Below are 22,619 nucleotides of genomic sequence, written 5' to 3' on the forward strand. Positions count from 1 at the left end.
GGCTCGAACTCACGGACCGTGAGATCATGACCTGAGCTGAAGTCGGCTGCTTAACCGACTGAGCCACCCAGGCGCCCCTGGACGACACTTTCTAATACGTGACAGGTGCTAAGCATACACAATGCCGGCTCATCCCTAAGCACCCTCATATACCCCCCCTTTCCTCAAACCAACCCTGAAAGGTAGAACTGTCACCATGTCACAGGTGAGAAAACAGATGATTAACGTTATGTAACTGTCCTGAGTTCCTCAGTCGGTGGCAGTCAAGCTGGGACCCTGTTGTCTTTATCACCAAAATCATATTTCATTGAGGAGATACGTCTCTTCAGACTACTTAAGATAAACCATTGCCCTCAACACAGGTGGCAGGGTGACAGAACTTGAAATGTATACAGTCTAGAACACAGCTCATCTTCATTCCTTCATCCACTCACTATTTATTGAACACTTGTTAAGTGGCAGTGTCCTGGAAGGTGCCAAGGTGATGTAGAACAAAATAAACCCGGCCTCCGCCCTCATGGAGCTCAGAGCCCAAGAAGAGGGACACACAATAATCAAACACACTCCTTAAAGGTTTTTTAAAATAGGAAGGCATCCAAACGGTACTTCCACAGGACTCATATCCTAAAGACAGTGTTGCTATTAGCTGATTAATGCTGATGAGAACCCAAATGAAAGTAGCGATCACAAAAAAGGAACCAACATCTGGGTCAGCATTTCTCAAAGTGAAGTCCTGTTGATGGGCATTAATTTTACCAATAGCTTCTCTTGGTGTTTGGGACTAAAGAGAGAAGGGAAGGGGAGGGGAGGGGAGGGAAGGGGAGGGGAGGGGAGGGGAGGGGAGGGGAGGGGAGGAGAGGAGAGGAGAGGAGAGGAGAGGAGAGGAGAGGAGAAGACAGGAGAAGACAGGAGAAGACAGGAGAAGACAGGAGAAGACAGGAGAAGACAAAAGAAGACAAGAGAAGACAAGAGAAGACAAGAAGGCAAAGAGGAAGGAGGAAAGGAGGGAGGGAAGGAAGGAAGGAAACAAACATTATTGTAGAAAGTAAGATTAAATGTGCTTTTTAAACTTCTGAAAAATAACGTAGCCTTTCCCAAACTTGGGTTAGCCAACCCCCACCACCTACTTCTCCTGACACCATTTAGGACTAGTTAAGTCTTTGAGAAACACTAGTAGCTGGTATCTATCGGCTACGAAGAGAAGGACCAGTCTCACCACCAGACAACTCAACAGGCTGGTGTCTAGGATCATCACCACCATTACTGGAACCAGTTGCCATGGCTGGTTACGTTGTTGAAATACAAGTCCTGGACGGTACAGATCAAGGCTCCTCTTGAGCTGTGCCTAGGGCATCGGCATCCCTCGTGGGCATGTAAGTTTTTTCAAATACATTTGGAAATAGGAGTATCACTTAGGAAGATTAAAATAATAGCAACTAGAGAAGCAGCACTTTCAGTCTGTATTTGAATGAATTATTTTTAAAGCATTTTTCTCCTCCCATTTTGATAGCTGAAAATAGCATCACTCCGTAATCCGCAGGTTACGTGAGTTTACAGATTGCCACGGCCCAAGCTGCAAACTGCTGGTCAACAGTGATTTTATCCCCTGCCCCACCCATCTTTTAAACAAAATGGCTTTTCCAAAGGTAACTAAAAATACACTCACAAGACCGCTTCTGGCATAATCTTAAGAGCAACACATTCACATAGAAGCCAGTTATGACCAAATTTGTATTAACGACACAGTCTTCATGCCCCTAGAATAAAGTACATCTGTAAGAGCACAAGGTGGCAAAGAAAAAGGTCAAATCAGGATGATACATTTAGAGACTGATGCAGACTTTTGTGGTTGGGAAGAGGGACTTTCCCATAATACATTAACACCAAAATATTTCACGTTCCGACATTCTCTGATATACGCTGAAACCAAATCATCGCTGCAGGACCCAGACAGAAGTTAAACATCTGGCAAAAACAAAACAAAACAAAAAAAACCCCCAAACCCTAAGATTAACAACAAATTTAGAGAAACATCCAAATGGCGTTAAATAAACGGACTTATCCCAGAGGACACTTGTTCATGAAATATTTGCATTAGTCGACTTCGATGGAAAGAAAAAAAAAAAAAAACAACCCACCAATTTATGTTGTTCTTCCCCAACTTGGTTTGAAATCTTCTCAACATCTCAAAGCAGCTAAGATCCATGCCAGCCACACCAAAGAAATCAACATGGAGACTTGTACATCCGCCTTGACCTCAAAACAAAAGCCGAGTTGGCTCTTTCAGAGCCAGCGAGATAAAAGCACAGAGGGGCCCAGATGGTTCACACTTTATTCACACAAAGTAACTGAGAAGACGAACATATAAACTATTTATTCAGCAAGTCTGATCCCAACGGCAGTTGGAGGCCTGGAATCTCTGTAAGACAAAGAGGGATGCTTTTAGGCGAGTAAAAAATTAATTGGTCTACACAGATAGCCCTTGGAGTATTAGCCCTTCTGCCTAGCCCGACAATCACAGGAAAGGGACTTTCATCAATGAACACCACCAATTCACCCAGCGATTTCTTATTTATATTGACCTGACATTAAACCCAACACTCCAACTCCCAGCTGCTCAGTTTTTTGTTTTTTGTTTTTTGTTTTTTAAGAATTTTAGAGGGGTGCCTGGCTGGCTCAGTCAGAGCGTGCGACTCTTGATCTCGGGGTTGTGAGTTCGAGCCCCACGCTGGGTGTACGCATTACTTAGAACCATAAAAAGTAAATACATTGGCAAGGACAAAGAGGAGGAAAAGGTTGTGCATTTATAGGTAAGCACAACCTAATTGTAACACTGATACCTTAAAACAAGCTCTAAAAAAAGCTGGGGTTAGGGGAGAAAATAAAACAAACAAACAAAACAACTCACCCTGGATTTTTCCTGCCATGTAAAATGACTTTTAATTAAAACAGTAGACAGCATAAAAACTTTATTTCTACCTTGGGACTGAACCCGAAGTCTTGCAGGGACAGAATGAAAAAGTAGCTGTTAGGTTCTGGGACCTTTTTCTTACGCCTGCATGGTTTTCACACTTTTTAAGGAAAAGTCGTCCTTAAACCCAGAGGAGATGGTCCCTTAGGAATGAATCTCACCCCCAGCCACCTAGCTTTTATACCAGGAAGTCAGGTCCCAGACACTGATGGACCCCAAAATCGCTTCTGTCTATGCAACAGAGAAGTGGTAATAAAGATCCTCTTACATGACATTTTAAAAATCAGAGATTTGGGTGACACGTTTGTTCTAAGGATCAAAAGAAGATCAATCCAATGAAAATACTTTACAAACCACACAGAATGATATAAATGTCAGGCTTGTCCAGCACCTCCACACCACATTTGGGGGCTCACAGGGACCATGGGAGGTAGTGACCTTTTTGAGACTTTTCAGATTTGCAGAACGGTGATGGTGATTTTTATTTCCTGAACTGGGTGCACCGGGAAGATCCAACCAAATAATGTCAACTTAGAAAACAAACCTTTAAGTATCAATATACAAACATGTGATATTGCATACAAACATGATATTACTTCTATGACATTCCTCAATTTGGTTGAGGAAATCAGAAAAGATGTGCTCATCATTGGTTGGGATGGATGGACGGAGACGGAGATATAGACACAGTGAACAAACCCTGTAAGAACAGAGTCTTAAATAATTTCAACCACATTAAAAAAGCCGTACGCTCGAGGGCATCGGTTTAAAAAAAAGTCACAAAGTAACGAGAAGTACAGATTCTAGGTCACACCTGTGCTGTCACTGAGCAATTACCTACACTGGCTTAACACTGGATGTAAAGAAACAGCTCTCTTCTCCTTCGAACGGGAAAAATCAACTCATTCATTGGGTCTTATTTTCAGTTTTATCCTAAGTGCATTCACTCACAATGGTTTACTGGGCAGCAGGTGCCAAAAATAAATTTATTTATTTATTTATTTATTTATTTAGCCTCTGGCTTCCAGACATTAATTCAATTTCTTAACGGGTTTTGTGAAACCCAGCCACGAATCCCTCGACAGATGGCGGCTGGTTAGCCCCTTGCCTCTTCCGGTTCATTTGGGTTACTTTCCAGGCCGGGACTGGCTGGCCCTCATTACCCTCAAGCAGAAGACAGCACACAGAAGGAAATGAGGCCTGAGCCACACAAGGGAAGCCCTCTGTGCCCACCATGCTTGTTTTCGCGCTCAGATGACTTGGACAAAGCATCCGGGGCCACGTCCACTCAACACACGAAATGACCCAGCAGAACGACGTGATCCGCTCCGCCCTTTCTTCCCCCAAATTACTCAATAAATGCTTGGCGTAAAATAACCTGTGTGAACCCTGGCATCCCTTCCAGGAATTCCTCCAAAGCCTCTACCAGGCAGTCTTAGAGAGTAGCTGAGGGACAACAGTAAACTGTCCCTGGGGGGACCAGCAGGGGCAGGACTACAAACAAAGCGGGGATGGTTTGAGACACCACTGAGAGAATCTCAAAATTCCATTACAAACAGAATTCAGTATCACAGGTCACTTTTTAAAGTTACATCTTCTCTTTTTAAAAATTGTTCCATTTCTACGACATCGTCAAATGTCAAGGCGACCTACAGTGATTCTCAGCTGTGCTCCTGAGTCGGGACGACGATACAGTCTCGTCTGTGCAAGGAAATATCCGTGACCATCTGTCACCTGCTTAGAAGAGGCTGGAAGAAACGATCCCTGGAAATCCTCGGTTCTAAGATCCATAGCATTATTCCTTTTCCAGACAGATGAGAGGCCAACTATTTATTCTCAAAGGCGAAGGAAGCCAGCCATCCCTCTGCTGTCCTTCCGTGCTGTCCTTGACATCCTCCGGGTCAGGATGTCCCTCCCCACCAGCTTTCCTAGCTGAGCTGACATCCATTTTTCCCAGTGGGAGAGAGGAGCTGGTCTGCACTATCGATGTAAGTATCCCATCCGCTTACACTAACCTACTGGCCTCCTTCATGCCGTATAACCCACGTCCTGGGCTGCTTCTGTAGAACCCATTTCTCTAAACCTTAATGATCTTGCGATCTTCCCAGAACTTTGGAAAAAAAGTACCCGCTTTCAGATGTGAGACCATAATTAGAAATAGTATCTAAGAAGGACACCTGGGCGACTCTTAAGCATCAGCTCTTGGTTTCAGCTCAGGTCATGACCGCATGGTTTGTGCGATGGAGCCCCACATTGGGCTCTGTGCTGACAGCATGGGGCGTGGGATTCTCTCTCTCCCCGCCTCTCTCTGCCCCGCCCACACACATTCTCACACTTCCTCTGTCTCTCAAAAAGAAGTAAAAATTGCATCTAAGAGAAAGTCTAAACTGTTTTTTACAGTAAAATATCATCCTTACTTTTGGAAATATTACCTGTGTGACCCATTATAAACCATATAAAAAGTGGGCTTATACAGCTGGCTATTCATTTTCTTTTACACTTTTCTGTTCTACCAAGTTTAAAATTTTTTTTAACGTTTATTTATTTTTGAAGAAGAGAGAGTGCGTGAGCAGGGGAGGGTCAGAGAGAGAGGGAGACACAGAATCTGAAACAGGCTCCAGGCTCTGAGCTATCAGCACACAGAGCCCAATGCAGGGCTCGAACTCACAAGCCACGAGATCACGACCTGAGCCAAAGTCTGACGCTCAACCAACTGAGCCACCCAGGCACCCCTGTTCTACCAAGCCTTAGAAGACTATTCCTTTTAAATCAAATGTGGCATAACCATACGATGGAAAATTACCGAGCAATAAAAAGGAATGAAGTGCACACGTTGCAACACGGATGAACCTTGAAAACGTTATGCTATGTGGAAGAAGTCAGTCGCGGAAGATTATTTGCAGGATTTCACTTACATCCAGAACAGGCAGAGCCATCGGAACAGAAAATCACTGCCTGGGGTTGGGGGTTGGGATGGGAGTGTTTAGGGATGACAGCTAAGGGGTACAAGGTTTCTTTTTGGGGTAACCAAGTTTCCCAAACAGACTCTGGTGGTGGCAGTTACACAAATCTGTGAATATATTAAAAGCCACTCAAATGTACACTCTTAACAGGTGAACTGTTGGGGATGCGAATCATACCGCAGTACAGCTGTTAAAAGAAAAACCATTCCTTTTCATTTCAGACCACGGCTCAAACTTGCGAGAGTTATTAACTAATCATATCATGTCCTAGGTGCTCAAATGTGGCTGCAGTCTCTTTTCCTCTTTTAGCTGAAAGTAACATCTGCAAACTATTTTAAAGTCTCCATCAAAGATAGCAACGAGCCAATAATGGATACTTCTGAGTCTGACTTTCCTCAAAAGGCGAGAATTATTTTCTCTATGGTATTTACATCATCCTACCATCGCGGAGAACGACCCAAACGGAAGCATCCAAAATAAGTACGTGGATCTGGATGCTGACGTCTCTGCTCACTAGTGCTAACCTCCAGTGAATGTTTACGAGGCCCATGTACTGTTTGCTGAGGCAAGTCCTCTTCGATGTAAGGAGGAAAAACAAAGAATATATTTTTTTAAGTGAATGATCTTCAGACTTTAATTACGAACGTTGTTTAAGTCAGAAAAAAAAAAATGCTAACACGGAAAAATCTGCTATTTTAATGTCCCTGGTTGATCACTGCTCGGGGAAGGAAATTAGGTTAATCGGACAGGATTTGCCCTTCACAAAGGCATGCTTGCTGGCAATATGCCCCAGTGGCCTGATCTCTTTTGAGTCCTTCGTTACAAAAGCTTCCTGAAACTGAGGACAGCATATGTTCCAGGCCACGGTCACGGGAGCGAATGTTTCGCAGAATCACCCCGTAAACATCTGTCATTAGCTCCCTCTGCAAGAATAAAAGCAGATGCTTAGAGCGAGCCACTGTGAACTCCGACACGGCAGGAAGGTGGATCCATTTCAGAACAGAAGATCGTTCCAGAAGACAAAAATACTTGAATTCTCAAGGGCTGGCTACTCAGTTACCCTTAGTGGAAGACTTAAAAATTCCATTACATTATTTAAAAATTATTACAAAAATGATTTGGAGCACCCCCACCGCAGCTAGATCGAAGACCAACTGGAACCTCTGAAACGAAGGCACTTGGAACTTCTAATACGGTCCACGTGCTGAATTTGTAAATGCAATGTTGCAGTTTTATAAGGGATTGCACAAGCCTGCTCTGAAGTCTTCATCTAGGAAACCCTTGGGGGATATCTGTCCCCTCAAAACTTCCTACGAATATTCCAAACCATCATGACACCCTGCAGTGCGCACTGCGGTAATTTAATCCTGAACAAGTTCCCTAAAATGTACTGACACAGATATTTGAAAACTATCAAAGGACCGTTGGAAATGAGGCATGTCAATGAATCACTGCAGCAAAGCAAAGGGAAGGGGGAGGTTCGAGTCTACAGCGGGCCTCTTGGCCTAGAGAGCCTTGCTTAAGCTCCCAGATTCTGATCAGGGCCAGGACTAGGGGGAGGCAGGTGGCCAGGGTGTACAATTTAAGGAGCAATCAATTGGGGGGGGGAGGGGAGGGGAGGAGCATGCAAATTCGTCCTGACCCTGACTGAGTGCTTCTTTATATCTTGCACTGAGCACCAGGCTTACCTTACCTTAGTCCCGGTCCCCTTCCTGGTCACCAGCCCAATGTTCTCTGTACCCGGGTGGCACGGATAATGGCAAAAGGTAGTATATCAAACCAAAACGGACCGTCAAAAGCTTGGGGGGTTCTACCCACAGCTTCTAAACACAGAATCGCTCTCCTTCCTCTCTGCTTCTGGCATTTCCCTTAGAAAATGAGGGCTATGTATTTGCCTGGAATGACAACTGGTTAACAATTTAATTGCTCTTCAATATTAGAAAAGGCATCGGGGAGGCACCCGGACGGCTCAGTCGGTTTAAGTCTCCGACTCTTGTTATCGGCTCAGGTCGTGATCTTACAGTCGTGGGACTGAGACCCACGCTGGGTTTGCACTGAGCATGGAGCCTACTTGGGATTCCCTCCCTCCCTCCCCCTCCCCCACTAGCTCTCGTTCTCTCTCAAAAATAAACTTATATATAAAAAAAAATAATAGGCATTAGGTGTCCAAATCTGCACAGTAACTTCTGAAGGTTGTGTAAAGGCACCATCAAGTCATTTTTGCAAAACTTTTTGGAAATGTGCTGGGATATAATTAACACACAGCACATTGGCTTTCTTATTTTTGCTCTGCCTGGGAGTGACTCTCCATTGACCACCACCCCCCCCCCCCCAAATAGCCGCTTACAGACTAAACCGTTAACAGGTGTTAGTATTTAAAACTAAGATGGCCAGACGACGTCTCGTTTTTGACAAGACACCTTTCAAGAATGCTTCCTTTATGGCTATAGCAGTCAAGAACAGTACGCGGACTGTGTGAGTGACCATCCGTGTTTTTAAAGAACATGTTCTGGGGAGAAGACTGTGTATGAGGTGCATTTAGAACCCGGATTAAAAAAAAACGCAGCAATCCATACATACAACCTAACAAGCCCTACAAACCAGTTCTCAAAGTGTGGTTCCCAAACCAGCAGCATCAGCAGCATCCGGAAGCCTGTCAGAAATGCACATTTTCAGGCTCCACTCGAGACCTGCCAAATCAAACTGTGAGTGGAGACGCAGGATCCCGTGGTTTAATAAGCCCTCCTTGGGGAGGGGGTCAGGGGGAGTCTGATGTTCGGAGGCCTGTTCACTTCTGAGAGCCGCTGCCCTACAGGGTAGCAGGAAACCTGGGTTTTGTCACTGATGACCTTTATCCTCATGGGCAAGACATTTCCACCTCACAAGCAAAACAAAATGATGGGGCTTAACCACGAATCGATCTGCTAGTTGGGGTTCACAGCACAGACTCCTGCCGGCTGGTTGCAAATCCGGATTCCTGGGCCCCCCCTCCAGAGAGGCTATACCACTGGGCATGAGTAGGGGCCCAGGAATCTCCATGAGCAGCCCCTCAAGGGATCCCGATTTATAGCCAGGACTAGAAGCCACCAGAAGGCCCTGGCACCAAATATCACATCAGAAGTAATTGGGGAAAATGATCCTTTAGATCAGGGTCAGCAAACTTCTTCCGCAAAGGACCAGAGGGCAACAAAAGCTTTTCCACCCCTCTAGGGTGCCGCTGGAGTCTGAAGGCAATCTCACACGACCAGTCAATGAATGGGGATGGCTGTGTTCCAACACCTCCTCATTAAATGTGAATTTCAGGTCACTTTCACGTGTCATGAAATACTATTCTTTTGATGTTTCCAAACAGTAAAAAATGTTAAAACCATTAACTTGTAGGCTCGTGGGCTATACAGAAACAGGCAGCAGGCATCGGCCAGGGTTTGCTGCAGCCGCTTCACTGAACACTGGAGTAATTACACAAGCTTGGAGGTCAGCCGCGTGTTGGTGCACACACTTCAACGCAAACAGCTGCCTTCAGGAAAGCTAGATGGTGTTTTTAAAAACTGAAAGTTTACCTTGCACACAGCAAAATACACAGCTTGAGGAACCACACAGAACACACTGAGCATTTCCATTACCTTAGAAAGTTCACGGGTGTCCCTTCCCAGCCAAAATGCCTAACTAACCACTTAGTTTGATTCCCTACCTTTAACAGGGCGATGCAATTGGTTTGAAATAAAAACTGGAAGCTCGCGCTTTCACTGCTGCTTTTAGAAACCGACACTCCTTAGATGGAAGTTACTAGAATAGCTATCCGCTGGGCAGAAGCGCCCTTTCCTCCTGAATGTGGGGCAGCTGCTTGGGATTTACCCATCCCTTCTTTATGATGCCTCTCATCCAGCCCCGTGGGCTCTTTCCGGGCAGGATGGCAGGTGCACCGCTCGAGGAATGAGGAAACAAGCCCCCTCCAGGGGAGACCGCCTTCACCCATCCCCACCCAGGGCTGCTCTGAACGCTGGGGCCCTTGCCCTTCCTTCACACCCCAAGACCCTCCCTCTCTTGAAAGAGAAACAGGTCCAGCTTTCCTCAGAAACAAATGTAATTCAATTGAGTTGTTTAAATTCAAGCCCATCACTGATGGCCTCTGTGCTCAAACTTGAGGAAGGGATTTCAGGGGGCGCCTGGGCGGCTCAGTCGGTTAAGCGTCCGACTTCGGCTCAGGTCATGATCTCATGGTTCATGAGTTCAAGCCCTGCGTTGGGCTCGGAGCCTGGAGCCTGCTTCGGATTCTGTGTCTCCCCCTCTCTCTGCCCCTCCCCTTCTCACACACTCTCTCTCTCATAAATAAACCTTAAAAAAAAAAAAAAAAAAAAAAACAGGAGGGGGGATTTCAGGAAGCTGCTTTACCAGTGGAACGTCTCCACTGACAAATTAGAAAAACCTTCATTGTATCTTCAGCTGGAAGGAAAGGTCCCCAAACACTGGGTTCTGTTCCAGACACAGAAGGAAAAGGGGGTGGGATTGTGGGTGAGGGAGATGGGGAGAATGAGAGAACCCAACCTGAGGGTCACGCCATCAGGAGCACAGCTCCTCCCCCTAGTCCCCTACCCCACAGGGCAGGGACCAGCCCCCTTGGAAGCAAACAGCAAATCAGACAGGGAGAGAAAGGTAAGGAGAACGGCTCTCCAATTCATCTCGGATCAATACACCCACGGAGTCAGCGGTTCCCTAACTTCAGGGCCAACAGAAACAGGCGGGAACCTTGTTAAAACACAGATCCCAGGGCCATCTTCACAGAAGTGGATCCAGGGAAGGGCCAAGGAACCTGCATCGGCGACAAGGGCCACTAAGTGATTAGGAAGCAGCTAGTCAGGGAGGCGCACGTGTGGGGAAACACTGCACTCGAGTTTGGGGCATTTAATTATTTTTTTGTTTGTTTTGAGACAGAGAGAGAGAGAGAGAGAGAGAAGGTGAGAGAGAGAATCCCAAGCAGGCTCCACACTCACCATGGGCTCAATCCCACAACCTGGATCACGACCTGAGCCAAATTCAACGGACACTCAACCAACAGAGCCACCCCGATGCTCCCCGAGTTTGCGACACTTAAACCCCAAAGTCCCACTCAAAAGGAGTGTCCAATGTGAGACGGTGGGAGGAGAAAAGAGATGAAAAGCTCAAGAGCAGGTACTCCCTGAAGGGAGAGGAAGACGGACAGACAGAAGGGGCTGTAGTCAAAGACAGTGTGGGCAGAAGAGACCTTTCGCAGAACCACCAACGATGTCCAGGAAAGCAGCCGTGCGGGGGGAAAAGCCAGGCCTAGCAATGGTGGGTTACGAGAGCATTTTCTAAGCCCAGTTTGCAAAAAGGCTTTTTCAACAACTTTTGCCATAATATTTTGAGACGATGCTCATTCAGTCTGTGAAATAGTTCTGCACCTGGCTGCATATCAAACAAGGCACCCAAGAAGCTTTTAAAAAGTGTACTACGGCCTGAGTCCCAGCTGAGAGGCTAAATTCATCGTCCGGGGCCTGGGCTGAGAAGGACTCTTGTCAGAAGCAGCAGCACGGAAGCAAGATTGTGCACACAAGACGATGGAACATCAAAACAAACCGTGTGGGTTTTTTCCAGACCTTTCTACTTCCCTAGAGCAATAAAACAAAACAAAAGCCACCGCAAAGGAGGGGTGGGGGAGGGGGCAGGAGAACCCGCCAATCTTGAAGAGTGACTTCGGCAGAAAGCTTCAGAAGTCATGACGAGGAGGAAGACCGCGGGTGCACCCCATCCCTGGGGCCCACAGAGAGATGCGCCCCCAGCACAGCGGCCAGGACGGGAAGCGGCAGGTGGGAACACAGCCCCCTCACTTCAGTCTGCTCCTCAAGAAGTAACATACGGGGAAGATGGTCGACTCTGGACCCAAGCCCCGGTTGCACCCCTCGTCACCGGCCAAGTGTGGACGTCTGGACAGGTCACTCCACCTACGTTCAGCCTCCAAAGCACTACCACGCGGCTGAGGATGCCTTCCCCACAGGGGAGCTGGGAGGACCAAGAAGCACAAGTGGCAGGAATGCACCAGTGTGGTTCCTGGTAGGGAGAGGTCACCAGGCCACCCCCCTTACCATGCCAACCCTGCTGCGGAGAAAGTGGCTTAGAAAGGAGGTACCTCCAGAGGTGCCTGGGTGGCTCAACCGGTTAAGCATCTGACTAGTGATTTCGGCTCAAGTCGTGATCTCGGATTTCATGAGATCGAGCCCCATGGCGGGCTCCACACTCTCAGTGCAGAGCCTGCTTCGGATTCTCTCTCTCCCTCTCTCTTTCTCTCTGCCCCTCCTTCACTTGCATACCCTCATGCGCTCTCTCAAAATAAACATTTAAAAAAAAAAAAAAAAAGGGAAGAAAAGGAGCACCTGTGTGGCTCAGTCAGTTAAGCATCCACGTCGGCTCAGGTCATGATCTCCCAGTTCGTGGGTTTGAGCCCCGTGTCGGGCTCTGTGCTGACAGCTCAGAGCCTGGAGCCTGCTTCGGATTCTGTGTCTCCCTCCCTCTCTCCCCCCACTTGTGCTCTCGCTCTCTCTCTCTCTCAAAGATAAATAAAAACATTAAATTTTTTTTTAAAAAAAGAAACGTGGTGCCTCCTTTTTCCCACCACTTGCCAGGGAGGTGATCACGGGAAGAATGTGATCCCCTAATCCCACCGCAGCGGCATCCTGGGGTGGACCTCTGAAACCGCGTTGAAAATTGGAATCAGGCAACAGGGGGCTTCTGCACCGCCCCAGTGCACTGTGGGTACCCGGGCTTTGTACATGGACTGGACAATCAACTCCCCATGTACAGCACAGAGTCTCTGGGAAAACTGGTTCCAAATTACAGGCCTATAAATGAATTTTTGGAATGGAATGCAACTTCGTCAGTCACACAGACAACCACCTGGATTTGTTTTAACAAACGGCCTCTGCTTTTTCTGCTGAAATTACAGCCAGTACTATCGGGTGCCATGTCTGATTCCTGCAGATAATCTGTAAACTGTCTTCTTTCCAAACAGGATCTTCACATGTATTTTTCACAAAATGATACTCATCGTAAGCAAATGGTATTTAAGTCTCCAAAATAAAAAAAGTTTAAAAACAATTTTTTTTTAACATTTATTCATTTTTTTTTTGAGAGATGGAGAGAGAGCAAGCAGGGTAGGGGCAGAGAGGGAGACACACACACACACACAGAATCCAAAGGAGGCTCCAGGCTCTGAGCTGTCAGCACAGAGCCCGACGTGGGGCCTGAACTCAGAGACCGTGAGATCATGACGTGAGCCAAGGTTGGCCGCTTAACCAATGGAGCCACCCAGGCGCCACCCCTCCCCAACCAAAAATCAAGTTTTGATGTACTATTTTATATTCACCTCTTCCAGTCATAAAATGCAACCTGGTCTGAGCTGAGCACATGGGATTAGTTAGTTATGTTCAGTTCATGGGTGCCAGGAATGCAAGAGAGCATCCTGCTAACCTTCAAGTAGAAGCGATTTAATTTGCCAAGCTAACCACAAAATTGAAAGTAACAATGGGACTGATGGCACGAGATGTCAACCCTTCTCTGCGTGCCCGCACATTAGCGCTGCTGGAAAAGTCTGGACGTACCGCAGGCTCACAGAGGCACAAGGAGTGTGTGCCACCCAGAAGCAGAGCCTGGAATCCCAAAGTCAACTGAAGGTGAGAGGGACAGGCAGGTCAGAGGCAGGCTCGGCTACAAATAGACCAAGCCTAAAGGATGGGAAGAAGAGGCTCATTCCAGAGGAACCGAGCGGCCCAAGTCAAGAGAGATCCACAAAGGAGAAAAGGAAAAAGGCACGAATTTGACCCACCGAAGGAGGATAGGAAGCCAATGAAGGTCATGACCCATGGCAAAGGCTATACACATTCTCTGGGGCAGAGGGAGAGAGACAGAGAGGGAGGGAGAGACAGAGAGAGAGAGAGAGAGAGAGAGCGCACACGCACGCACATATTCAGCTAGAACCTCACTGGGTCCAATAAATACTAACAGCATCCAAGTCCCTAGCCACCTGTCTACCTAGCCAGTGGTGGGGCCATGCAGGGTGGGGCCCAGCTGTCCAGTCCAACGGGGATAGGGAAAACACCACGGTCTCAAAGAGTCAGAAATACCCTGGATTCTAAATCTACTTAAGCTGGATTCACATAAAGGTGCAAGGAGGCAGGCCCCCGAGACTGGATTCTTCTCAGGTCTTACTAAGGCATTTTTCACTAGTACTGGGAATATGGCGGGTAACAACACACAGATGGTGTGCCCTCTTAGCAAGCTAAGGTTGGCAACGCTTGACACAGCCCATGTGCCTCAGAATACCGGCACATCCTGTCGTGTTTTTTACTGCCCATGGTTTCCCGTTCCAATGTAGATGTTGTTCAGGGCAGACGTGGATGTACATGGGATAACAACCTCAGGTTTCAAAATGCTGAAATTTACAATAGTGAGATCAATTTGCAACACAGAGCCATGCAGATCAGCAAACATGCACGTGTTTTCTTTCTGGAGCTAGGTTCCCTAATAAACAAGCAGATCCTTTTTTTTTTTTTTTTTTTTTTGCTGTAGTCCCAGAGTGAAAATGAATGGAAACATTTGACTTTCCCTCTTTGAGCCACAAGACGCCAAACCAAATTCTTGGAAGAGTTCTAGAAAGGAAGACTCACGTGGCCTTCAGAGCGTAAAAACATTTTCTCACTGAAAACCAAGCACTTTGGACAAAGTGCATTTTGCTTGGGCTTCAAAGCAGGACTGAAAGTCCCAGCGGTGTTCAGTCTCTGGAGTGCAGATTTCTAAGAAACTCCCCAGACTGGCGTTTAATAGCCAGCTCAGAGATGGGTATTTCCAGGACGAAGTAGCAAAATGTGGGAAACACACAGAGAATTTAAGAGTTTCCCAGCTCAATGCTGTATTTTTAATGCAGCTGCACTGTTTTGATTAAAATGACTTCCAAGAATAACAGATGGACCCATTCTAAAGTTTCAACAAAAGAAGCCAACACATCTGATTTTTAAAAATTATCTGTTACTTGTCACCAGTGTGCCCCTTTCTCCCCTTTTTTTAAAAAATGTATTTATTTATTTTGAAAGAGAGAGTGAGGGAAGGGCAAAGAAAGAGGGAGAGAGAGAATCCCAAGCAGGCTCTACACTGTCAGCACAGAGCCGCAGGGCTCGAACTCACGAACTGTGAGACTATGACCTGAGTTGAAATCAAAAGCAGATGCTTGCTTAACTGACGGAGCCACCCAGGTGCCCCTCCCCCTACTTTTAGATGGCTATGCGGACACTTCCCTTTTGAGAAGGGAAGAGTTGGGGCAGCACCATCCATCTACACGGGCACATCACGTGGCTAGTGAGGATATTCAGCAGCGGTCAGCATCTCCCCTAGGAACCTGGAGGCTACGGCAAGTTTTTCTTGACATGGTCTATTAAGAAAGATACAAACCAGAATTTCTAATGTGCTCTTATTTTCTGAAAACAGCACAAGCAAGGGCACCCAGACAGTAGTTTAAAAATAAATTACACAGGGAGTTGGTGCTTGATGGGTACAGACTTTCTATTTGGGGTGACAGAAAAGTCTTGGAAATAGTGGCGAGGCTTTCACATATAATGTAATTAATGCCACCAAATTCTACGCTTAAATATACTTACGATGGTCGATTTTATGTTATGTATATTTACCGCGATAAACACACCCTCAACATGGAGAGGAAAACCCAAACTCCGTTTCCAAAGAAAGCGTACCCCCATTCATTTTTCTTTCCACTCAAATCTGGATGTTCACGGCAGAAACGGATCACAGCAAATCATTTACACACCTGGAGAAAATGGAAACCCCAAAAGGGAATACAAATCTCGCAGCTCGTCACAGCTGTTAACAAACACACAGACGCAAGAGCAACAGAATTTAAGATGGCAGTCATACCCCAAAAGCCAGGGCTCTATACTGTTTTAGGGATACGCTGTGCCTCTTGACTGGACTGCAGAAACACCATTGTGTTCAACTTTGCTGGAAGCCACCAGGAAAACTCAATCGGAATTCTGTCCAGTCGGCGGACTGGAAAACATCTGTACTGTCGTCTCAGAGCTTGGCCCTGAGACTCAAGGCACCCTGGTGACACTGCTTGTGCATCATGAATGCTGTCCCCAAATTCCTTTTCCTCCATCTTCCAAACTGTCTCCCAGCTGGTCTCCCCCTTCCCCTACCACTCATCTAAGTGGTCCTGGGGCGGGGAAAGGGGGTGCGGGTGCCGGGCCACCCCACCTGGGGGGCCGCACCAACTGCTGTGCACACAAAAGGAGCTGGCGGGGAGGCCTCTTTCCGCAGGCAGCTGTCTCGACCCACAGCTGGCTTTGCACGTGAAGCCTTGTGGAATGCTGAAATCCAGGGCATTCCCGAGCTCTTGGGGGCCAGCTGGGCCGCGGGCTTCCTTGCAGACAAGATTTCTAACTCAGTTAAAATATCTAGAATCCACTACTTCCTGTTAGCAGTCAGATCCAACCTGCTGCCCCTGGACATGAAATCACAAGAGTTTTAGCCATCTACCCGACAGTGTGTGGGATCAGGGTCCTGTTTAGTGCTGTGCAACAGGAGACGTGCTGGGTCACCCCGCCGTCCATTCTCCGGCACTCAGCAGGCTTGGGGGAGATCTCCCCAGGACCGCGGAGAGGACACACCGAGTGCACGCAGGGAGAGGGTGTGCAGCACACGACATTCGAGGAGCACACAGAGACACCCAGGGGGGCAAAGTGAAGGGAAAACAGCAAAGAAAAGCAGCTGGACAGGGTAGAAAGTGTGTGAAAAGGACCGAAAATGTATCCAAAAAAAAAAAAAAAAAATCACCACACTAATCCATTAGCAAGTTTCACAAGACTGGGCCCAAAGTATTAATTCCAACCAGTCAAAACCAGAAGATCAAACCAAAAAGGTTAGAGACAGCTTTAAACGGGAGGTGTGATTATAAATATTTAGTAGTGTTGTCTCCTGCAGGCCCGGAGGAGGTCTGAATTTCCTGAGGGGCTGAGGACCGACTTGAGAGCACCAGGCAATCTAATGGCCTTTTTGTGAATTAATAAAATGAGAAGAATAACTTTTAGACCCAAATCTAATCATACTTACTGCAAGCAAATAAAAAGAGAAGGGCGAGGAGGAGGGCATTCATTTGTAGACTGGGGCCATTAAATCCCCAGCCAGGAAAATATTTCTGAAGACCCCATAGAGAGACAATGCAAACAAAAAACCCAACAGAATGACTGCAAAGAGTAATCGTCTTGATTAAGTTTACCGGGGTAAGTTAAATAACTACCCCTTAAAACACAATTAGGCAAATTATATCACTGTAAGCTTTTTCCCCGAGCAATCAAATTAGGTGCTTTTCAGAAAAGATAATAGAGCTTACTCTCAAAGTGAAAAATCTAATTTGGAACTTATCACTCAATTTACAACGCTCCTAGAGGGTGCTATACTGATTGCCTGTGCACCTCGCGGATGTTCCAGAAGTGTTCAAGGCTGTTCAAGGCTGTCTTCCATCCTATGCTTTCCTAAGAGTTGATCTTTTAGCCATACTCGTACCCTGCTAAGCCAGGGTGTTCTTCTGAGACTCTGTCCGCAGCTTAGCATCCAAGAAGTACAGGTATATCTCGGAGAGATCGCAGGTTCGTTTCCAGACCACCACAGCACGTTGAACATCGCGAAAAAAGGGACTCAAATGAATTTTTTGGTTTCCCGATGCACACAAAAGTTAAGTTTACACTATACTGTGGTAGCCACCAGGCCAAGAAGTGACTGCACTACCACAATCTAGAAGGCGACAGGCCTAAAAGATAACATACATACCTGAATGTACACATACTTGCTAAAAGAATGCTAACCATCATCTGAGCTTTCAACGAGTCAGAATCACGGGTCACCAGAACAAACAGGAAAATGAAGAAGTCTGAAAACTCGCAAGAATTACCAAAATGTGACAGAGACACAAAGCGAACAAATGCTGTTGGAAAAACGTCACCAACAGCCTTGCTGACGCTGGGTTGTCACAAACCTCCAATCTGAAAACAAACAACAAAAAACAAAAGAAGACACTAAAAAAGAAAAACAAACCCCCCAAAAACAACCCACAGCACTGCAAAGCTCAGCAAAACAAAGTGCAATAAAACAGTGTATGCTTGTAAGTAACTTTCAGGGCAAGTGCTAACCTGCCCATGCGCAATGCGTCCTCCACAGGCCACAACTATGCGTATGTTTCAACAAAGCCTGTTAGCATGTCTCTTGCACATTTCTTTTTCCATCTGCAAATACTTCCCGGCGAGTAGAGCAGAAGTTATAAATCAAATGGGAACATTCTGGTCCTCTCTATTCCCTGGACCAACCTACAGTAGTTTAAATTTTAGTGTGGAATGGGATTTTAAGTTAACAGTAAAACTATCTCCCTGGACAAAAAAAAAAAAAAAAAAAAAAAGGCTGAGCACGCGCACACAATTCTCAGCGACTCAATGAAATCAGAGAACGTGCCCTTTGGTGCTCTCACCAAAAACGACACACTATTATTACCTCCTACCCAGGGTCCCTGAGGTCCCACTTGAGGATTTTAGTCACACATGGCTCTGCTGGGCTTCCCACACCAAACAGGACTCAGAAACTGCTTTGCGGTCCACTCGAGCATCATTTTGTGGCAGTTGGCCCAACCTGGCCATGCTCGGGGTGAAAAGATCCTAGGAAGGGAGGGCACAGAGCAAAGGGAAGGGAAGAGCTTTGGAAGTCAAAGGAAAGTTCTCCAGCTTTTTGTTTTTTGTTTTTTTTTTTTAACGTTCATTTATTTTTGAGAGAGACACAGAGTGTGAGCAGAGGAGGGGCAGAGAGAGAGGGAGACACAGAATCCAAAGCAGGTTCCAGGCTCTGAGCTGTCAGCACAGAGCCCGACGCGGGGCTCGAACCGGGGAGATCATGACCCATGTCAGATGCTTAACTGACTGAGCCACACAGGCGCCCCTCTCCACCTTTACCGAAAGCCCTCTGTCAGACCCCACCCCACACCTGTCAATCCAAATGTGCATCTGAAGAAGACCGCCAAGGTGATTCCCGTGAATTATGAGAGGGCGAACTAGTAGTTTCCTAGGCTGTTGGGAGAGTTCACGTTTTAGTAACAAAAATGTCACTAGAATTGTTTTTAAAAATGCAGAAAAAAGTGGGGCACCTGGGCGGCTCCGTCGGTTAAGCCTCCGACTTCAGCTCAGGTCATGATCTCACCACTCGGTTGGTGAGTCTGAGCCCCGCATTTGGCTCTCTGCTGTCAGTGTAGAGCCTGCTTTGGATCCTGTCTCTCTTATCTCTCTCTCTCTCTCTCTCAGCCAATACCTTCCAAAGTTACCACAGTCAGGCTTGACCAGGACAAGGCCACGCTCTGTGTCTTTGACCCTGATTCCTTCCAGAATCTGTCCCTGCCCAGTTAAGGAGTAGCTGTTCCTGTCCTGGGGACCAGAACCAGTTCATGAACTTGCCCTAATCCCTGGTGAACACACCCATATGTCCCACAGCAAACTTGGGATGTGAGGAGAGGAAGAAGTCGGTCAGGAAAGAAAGATACTAGAGTCCTCTGCCACTCTCCATTCTTGATCCTGGTCTGAACCCAATTCCTTCCATCTCGTGTCACTCTTCTTGTATCTTAAACCCTGTAATTCCTACACAAATCTCCAAGCTAATTATACTTGGGAATGACAGAGTGGACAATCCAAGACCAAGTATTTGATGCCCGATGGCAGGAAGATTAGAAGTCAAAGTTGAGAGCTGCTTTCATGTTTAAGTGCATGTTATTCTGGTTTAGTTCTTTCTAAGCCCACAATCCCTAAATACTGTCAACAGTGACCAGAACTACTGGCCTGACCAGCCCATGCCACCTCTGCTCACGGAGTGCTATGCAACACTGCTGAAGTCTACACTTAAAAATAGTTACATTTAACGTTACGTGTTTTTGCTGCAATTTTGTTAAAAAGAGGTGGGGGAAGAGTTATAAAGAAAACACGAAGCGGGGCGCCTGGGTGGCTCAGTCGGTTAAGCGTCCACCTTTGGCGCAGGTCATGATCTCACAGTTCGAGAGCTGGAGCCCCACATCTGGCTCTGTGCCATCAGCCGGAAGCCTGGAGCCTGCTTTGGATTCTGTGTCTTCCCCTACCCCGCTCGCACTCTGTCGATCGGTCTCTCTCAAAAATAAAATAAACGTAAAAAAAAAGAATTCTCCTTGGGATCAAAAAATAAGTCCATAAAAAAAGAAAATTCTACTAAAAATCTGTTTCACAACACTTTCACGAACCGAGTTACATCAAGTCAGGTGCACTGTTTAAACACTGTTCTCCTTTTCCACATCATCTTAAGAAGTAGGCACAGAAGCTACAAGGAAGGGAATTCTCATCTGGAGGAAGTAGGAAGGGAAGAGGGACAGGATAATGGCAAGACCGACAGAGGCAGACCAGCTCTGCGTGGGATCGGAAACACTGAAACAGTGCCTGACCCAAAGCTGGGCAAAAGTCACTTAGCCTGTCCTTAGTTTACAGATCATACTGTACAACCCGAGAATGTGATGAGAAAGCAACCAGCCCGGGGAGCAGGACGGCATCCACGCTGGCCGTGACCGTCAGACACGGGATCCGTTGGCCGCCTCTGTCCGTTCCCCGCAATCCACACCTACAAAACACAGCTAGGTCTTTACCACCGAATGCTGAGCAACTATTCAAGAGTCTCAGATGAGAAAGAAACTGAGGAACCGCAAAACAGCCCAGGAACATCGCTGTTTATCAAGCCAAGAAATGAGAAACGTACCAAGTGGACGATCTCTGAGGAGTTTCGATACGCGAGCAGCCCCCTGGCCTTAACTCAACACTGACCCTGAAGCTTTTGTTCTCAACAAACTTGCAGACCAGATTCAGAACCTGTGAGCTTTAAATACTGGGCGTTATGACCCCCTTCTCTCTTCAGGTCTTAAATCTTTTTTTTTTTTTTGAGTCCTTTGGTCGTACTGATATACTTAGAATATAGTAGTAAAACAAGTAGGTTGTTTTTGGACAAAGACCGTATTCAAGACCTGACAGAGGCAGATGAAACAGGAGTGCATTTCCGTTTTGACTTAAGTAACCATATGCTTTTCCAAGTTTTTCTTTTGAAGTTTACCACTGGGTAAAACCTAGTTTTATCCAAGTCATCGACTTGGGATACAAACACTATGACACCTCTCCTACTTTACAATTAAACTAACAGCGATTTTTACTGTCACTTACCAAATAACACAGCTTGCTATTTTACAGTCGTTTGCTGAGTAGTTGCCCTCTGCCCTGATTTTCAGGATATTCAGTGTAGCCTTCTTAAGACTACATCAACCTCTATTCCTTTTTTTTTTTTTTTTTTTTTTTTTTTTTTTAAGTCCAAGGTAATGAATATGTAGTGTAATAATGGTTTCAGGAGTAAAATTTAGTGATTCGTCGCTTACACATCACACCCGATGCTCATCCCAAACAAGTGCCCTCCCCTTTAATGACCATCACCCATCTAGCCCGCCCCCCCAGCCAACACCCCTCCAGCAGAGGTCTTCAATTTTGATATGTGCCTCTGAAAAAGGGATCCCTCTGTAGCATTCAAATTCGTTGCCTTTATAAAATAGAGACACCAGCCTCCTTTCACAACTGCCCAAATGTAATATTCGGTTTCTGAATTCACCTGTCTGTTTTCAGTGATACTACAGCCTTCAGGTTACACTAAAGAACCGGGAACCAGAAGCAGCCCACGTTCTCACTGGCAGACGGGTTATTTCCAACCCTCTCGGGAATCTCAGCATTTTAAGGGAAAGTGGAAATGAAACCAAGATGCACGTATCAATGATTGGGCAACTTTTCTCAAATGCTTGCACCCCTGTCCTTCTGGATCCTTTGGCGGGATTCCCGGGGGAGAGAATCAGCCAAGCCTAGCGCTTTTCTGCCCCGCACTGGCTAGAACACCGTGTGTGTTCCATTTGGAGAATTGGATTGCCTCTCACACGCGACGGTGTATGTTACACATTCTTTCCGGGATTTGGTGTTCCCACTTAGAAACCACTCTTTAAGGTATGGAGGGTGGGGGCGGCGAACACGCATGCTCTAGTGGAAGACAACCCCGGGAGGCGGAGCACGGGCACCGTGAAGGCTGCAGGTCGAGCTCACCTGACCATAGTCTGTCCGGAAGACGACGACGCCCTCTGCGCAGGAATTGACAGTACTCGGAAAATGCTGGCCATTTTCTCTCAGCCAGACCCGTGTCCCCTGTAAACAAAACACACAGGATTGAACTAGGAGTTTGGACTGTGTTTCGTGGCAAATCACCACTCTCGAAATTACTGACTACGGCATTCCTTTGCGGGGAAAAAGAAAAAAAAGTTTTAAGAAGCAAATGTTTTTCTCAGACAAGAAGGGCTCCGCGGGAAGCATCGTCCCCAGCCTTCACTAGACACCAAGCGTGACCCGGTGTCCCACCAGAGGATGCGGAGAAGGGAAGGAGAAAACGGTGCCCCCCGTGCTGCCGAGATACAAGCGCTTTACGTGGACGATCTCGGTTTCCCTCACGAACGCCCCCCGAGGCAGCCACTGTTGGCAAAGTCAAGTCAGAGAAGTGAAGGCCTGAAGGCATAGTAGCAACTAGCCCAGCATCACAAGATA

General features: G+C 46.7%; 1 protein-coding gene across 4 annotated transcripts in view; it reads right to left on the reverse strand.

The window, feature by feature from the left end:
• The window catches only part of MYO10 (myosin X), a 225,789-nt gene that overhangs the window by 156,535 nt on the left and 46,635 nt on the right, over nucleotides 1-22,619 (reverse strand). For 2 of the 4 annotated variants that reach the window (XM_053906900.1, XM_053906899.1), the window contains exon 2: nucleotides 22,128-22,226. The exons of 1 other annotated variant lie outside the window; for it this stretch is intronic. In XM_053906900.1, coding sequence (XP_053762875.1) covers nucleotides 22,128-22,226 — 99 coding nt within the window. Of the gene's footprint in view, nucleotides 1-22,127; nucleotides 22,229-22,619 lie in introns of those variants that run through there. One more of the 4 variants, XM_053906901.1, reaches the window with a different exon arrangement.

Source organism: Panthera pardus, unplaced genomic scaffold (assembly GCF_024362965.1).
Source record: "Panthera pardus isolate Hobbes unplaced genomic scaffold, ASM2436296v1 HiC_scaffold_2, whole genome shotgun sequence".
Classification (NCBI taxonomy): Eukaryota; Metazoa; Chordata; class Mammalia; order Carnivora; family Felidae; genus Panthera; species Panthera pardus.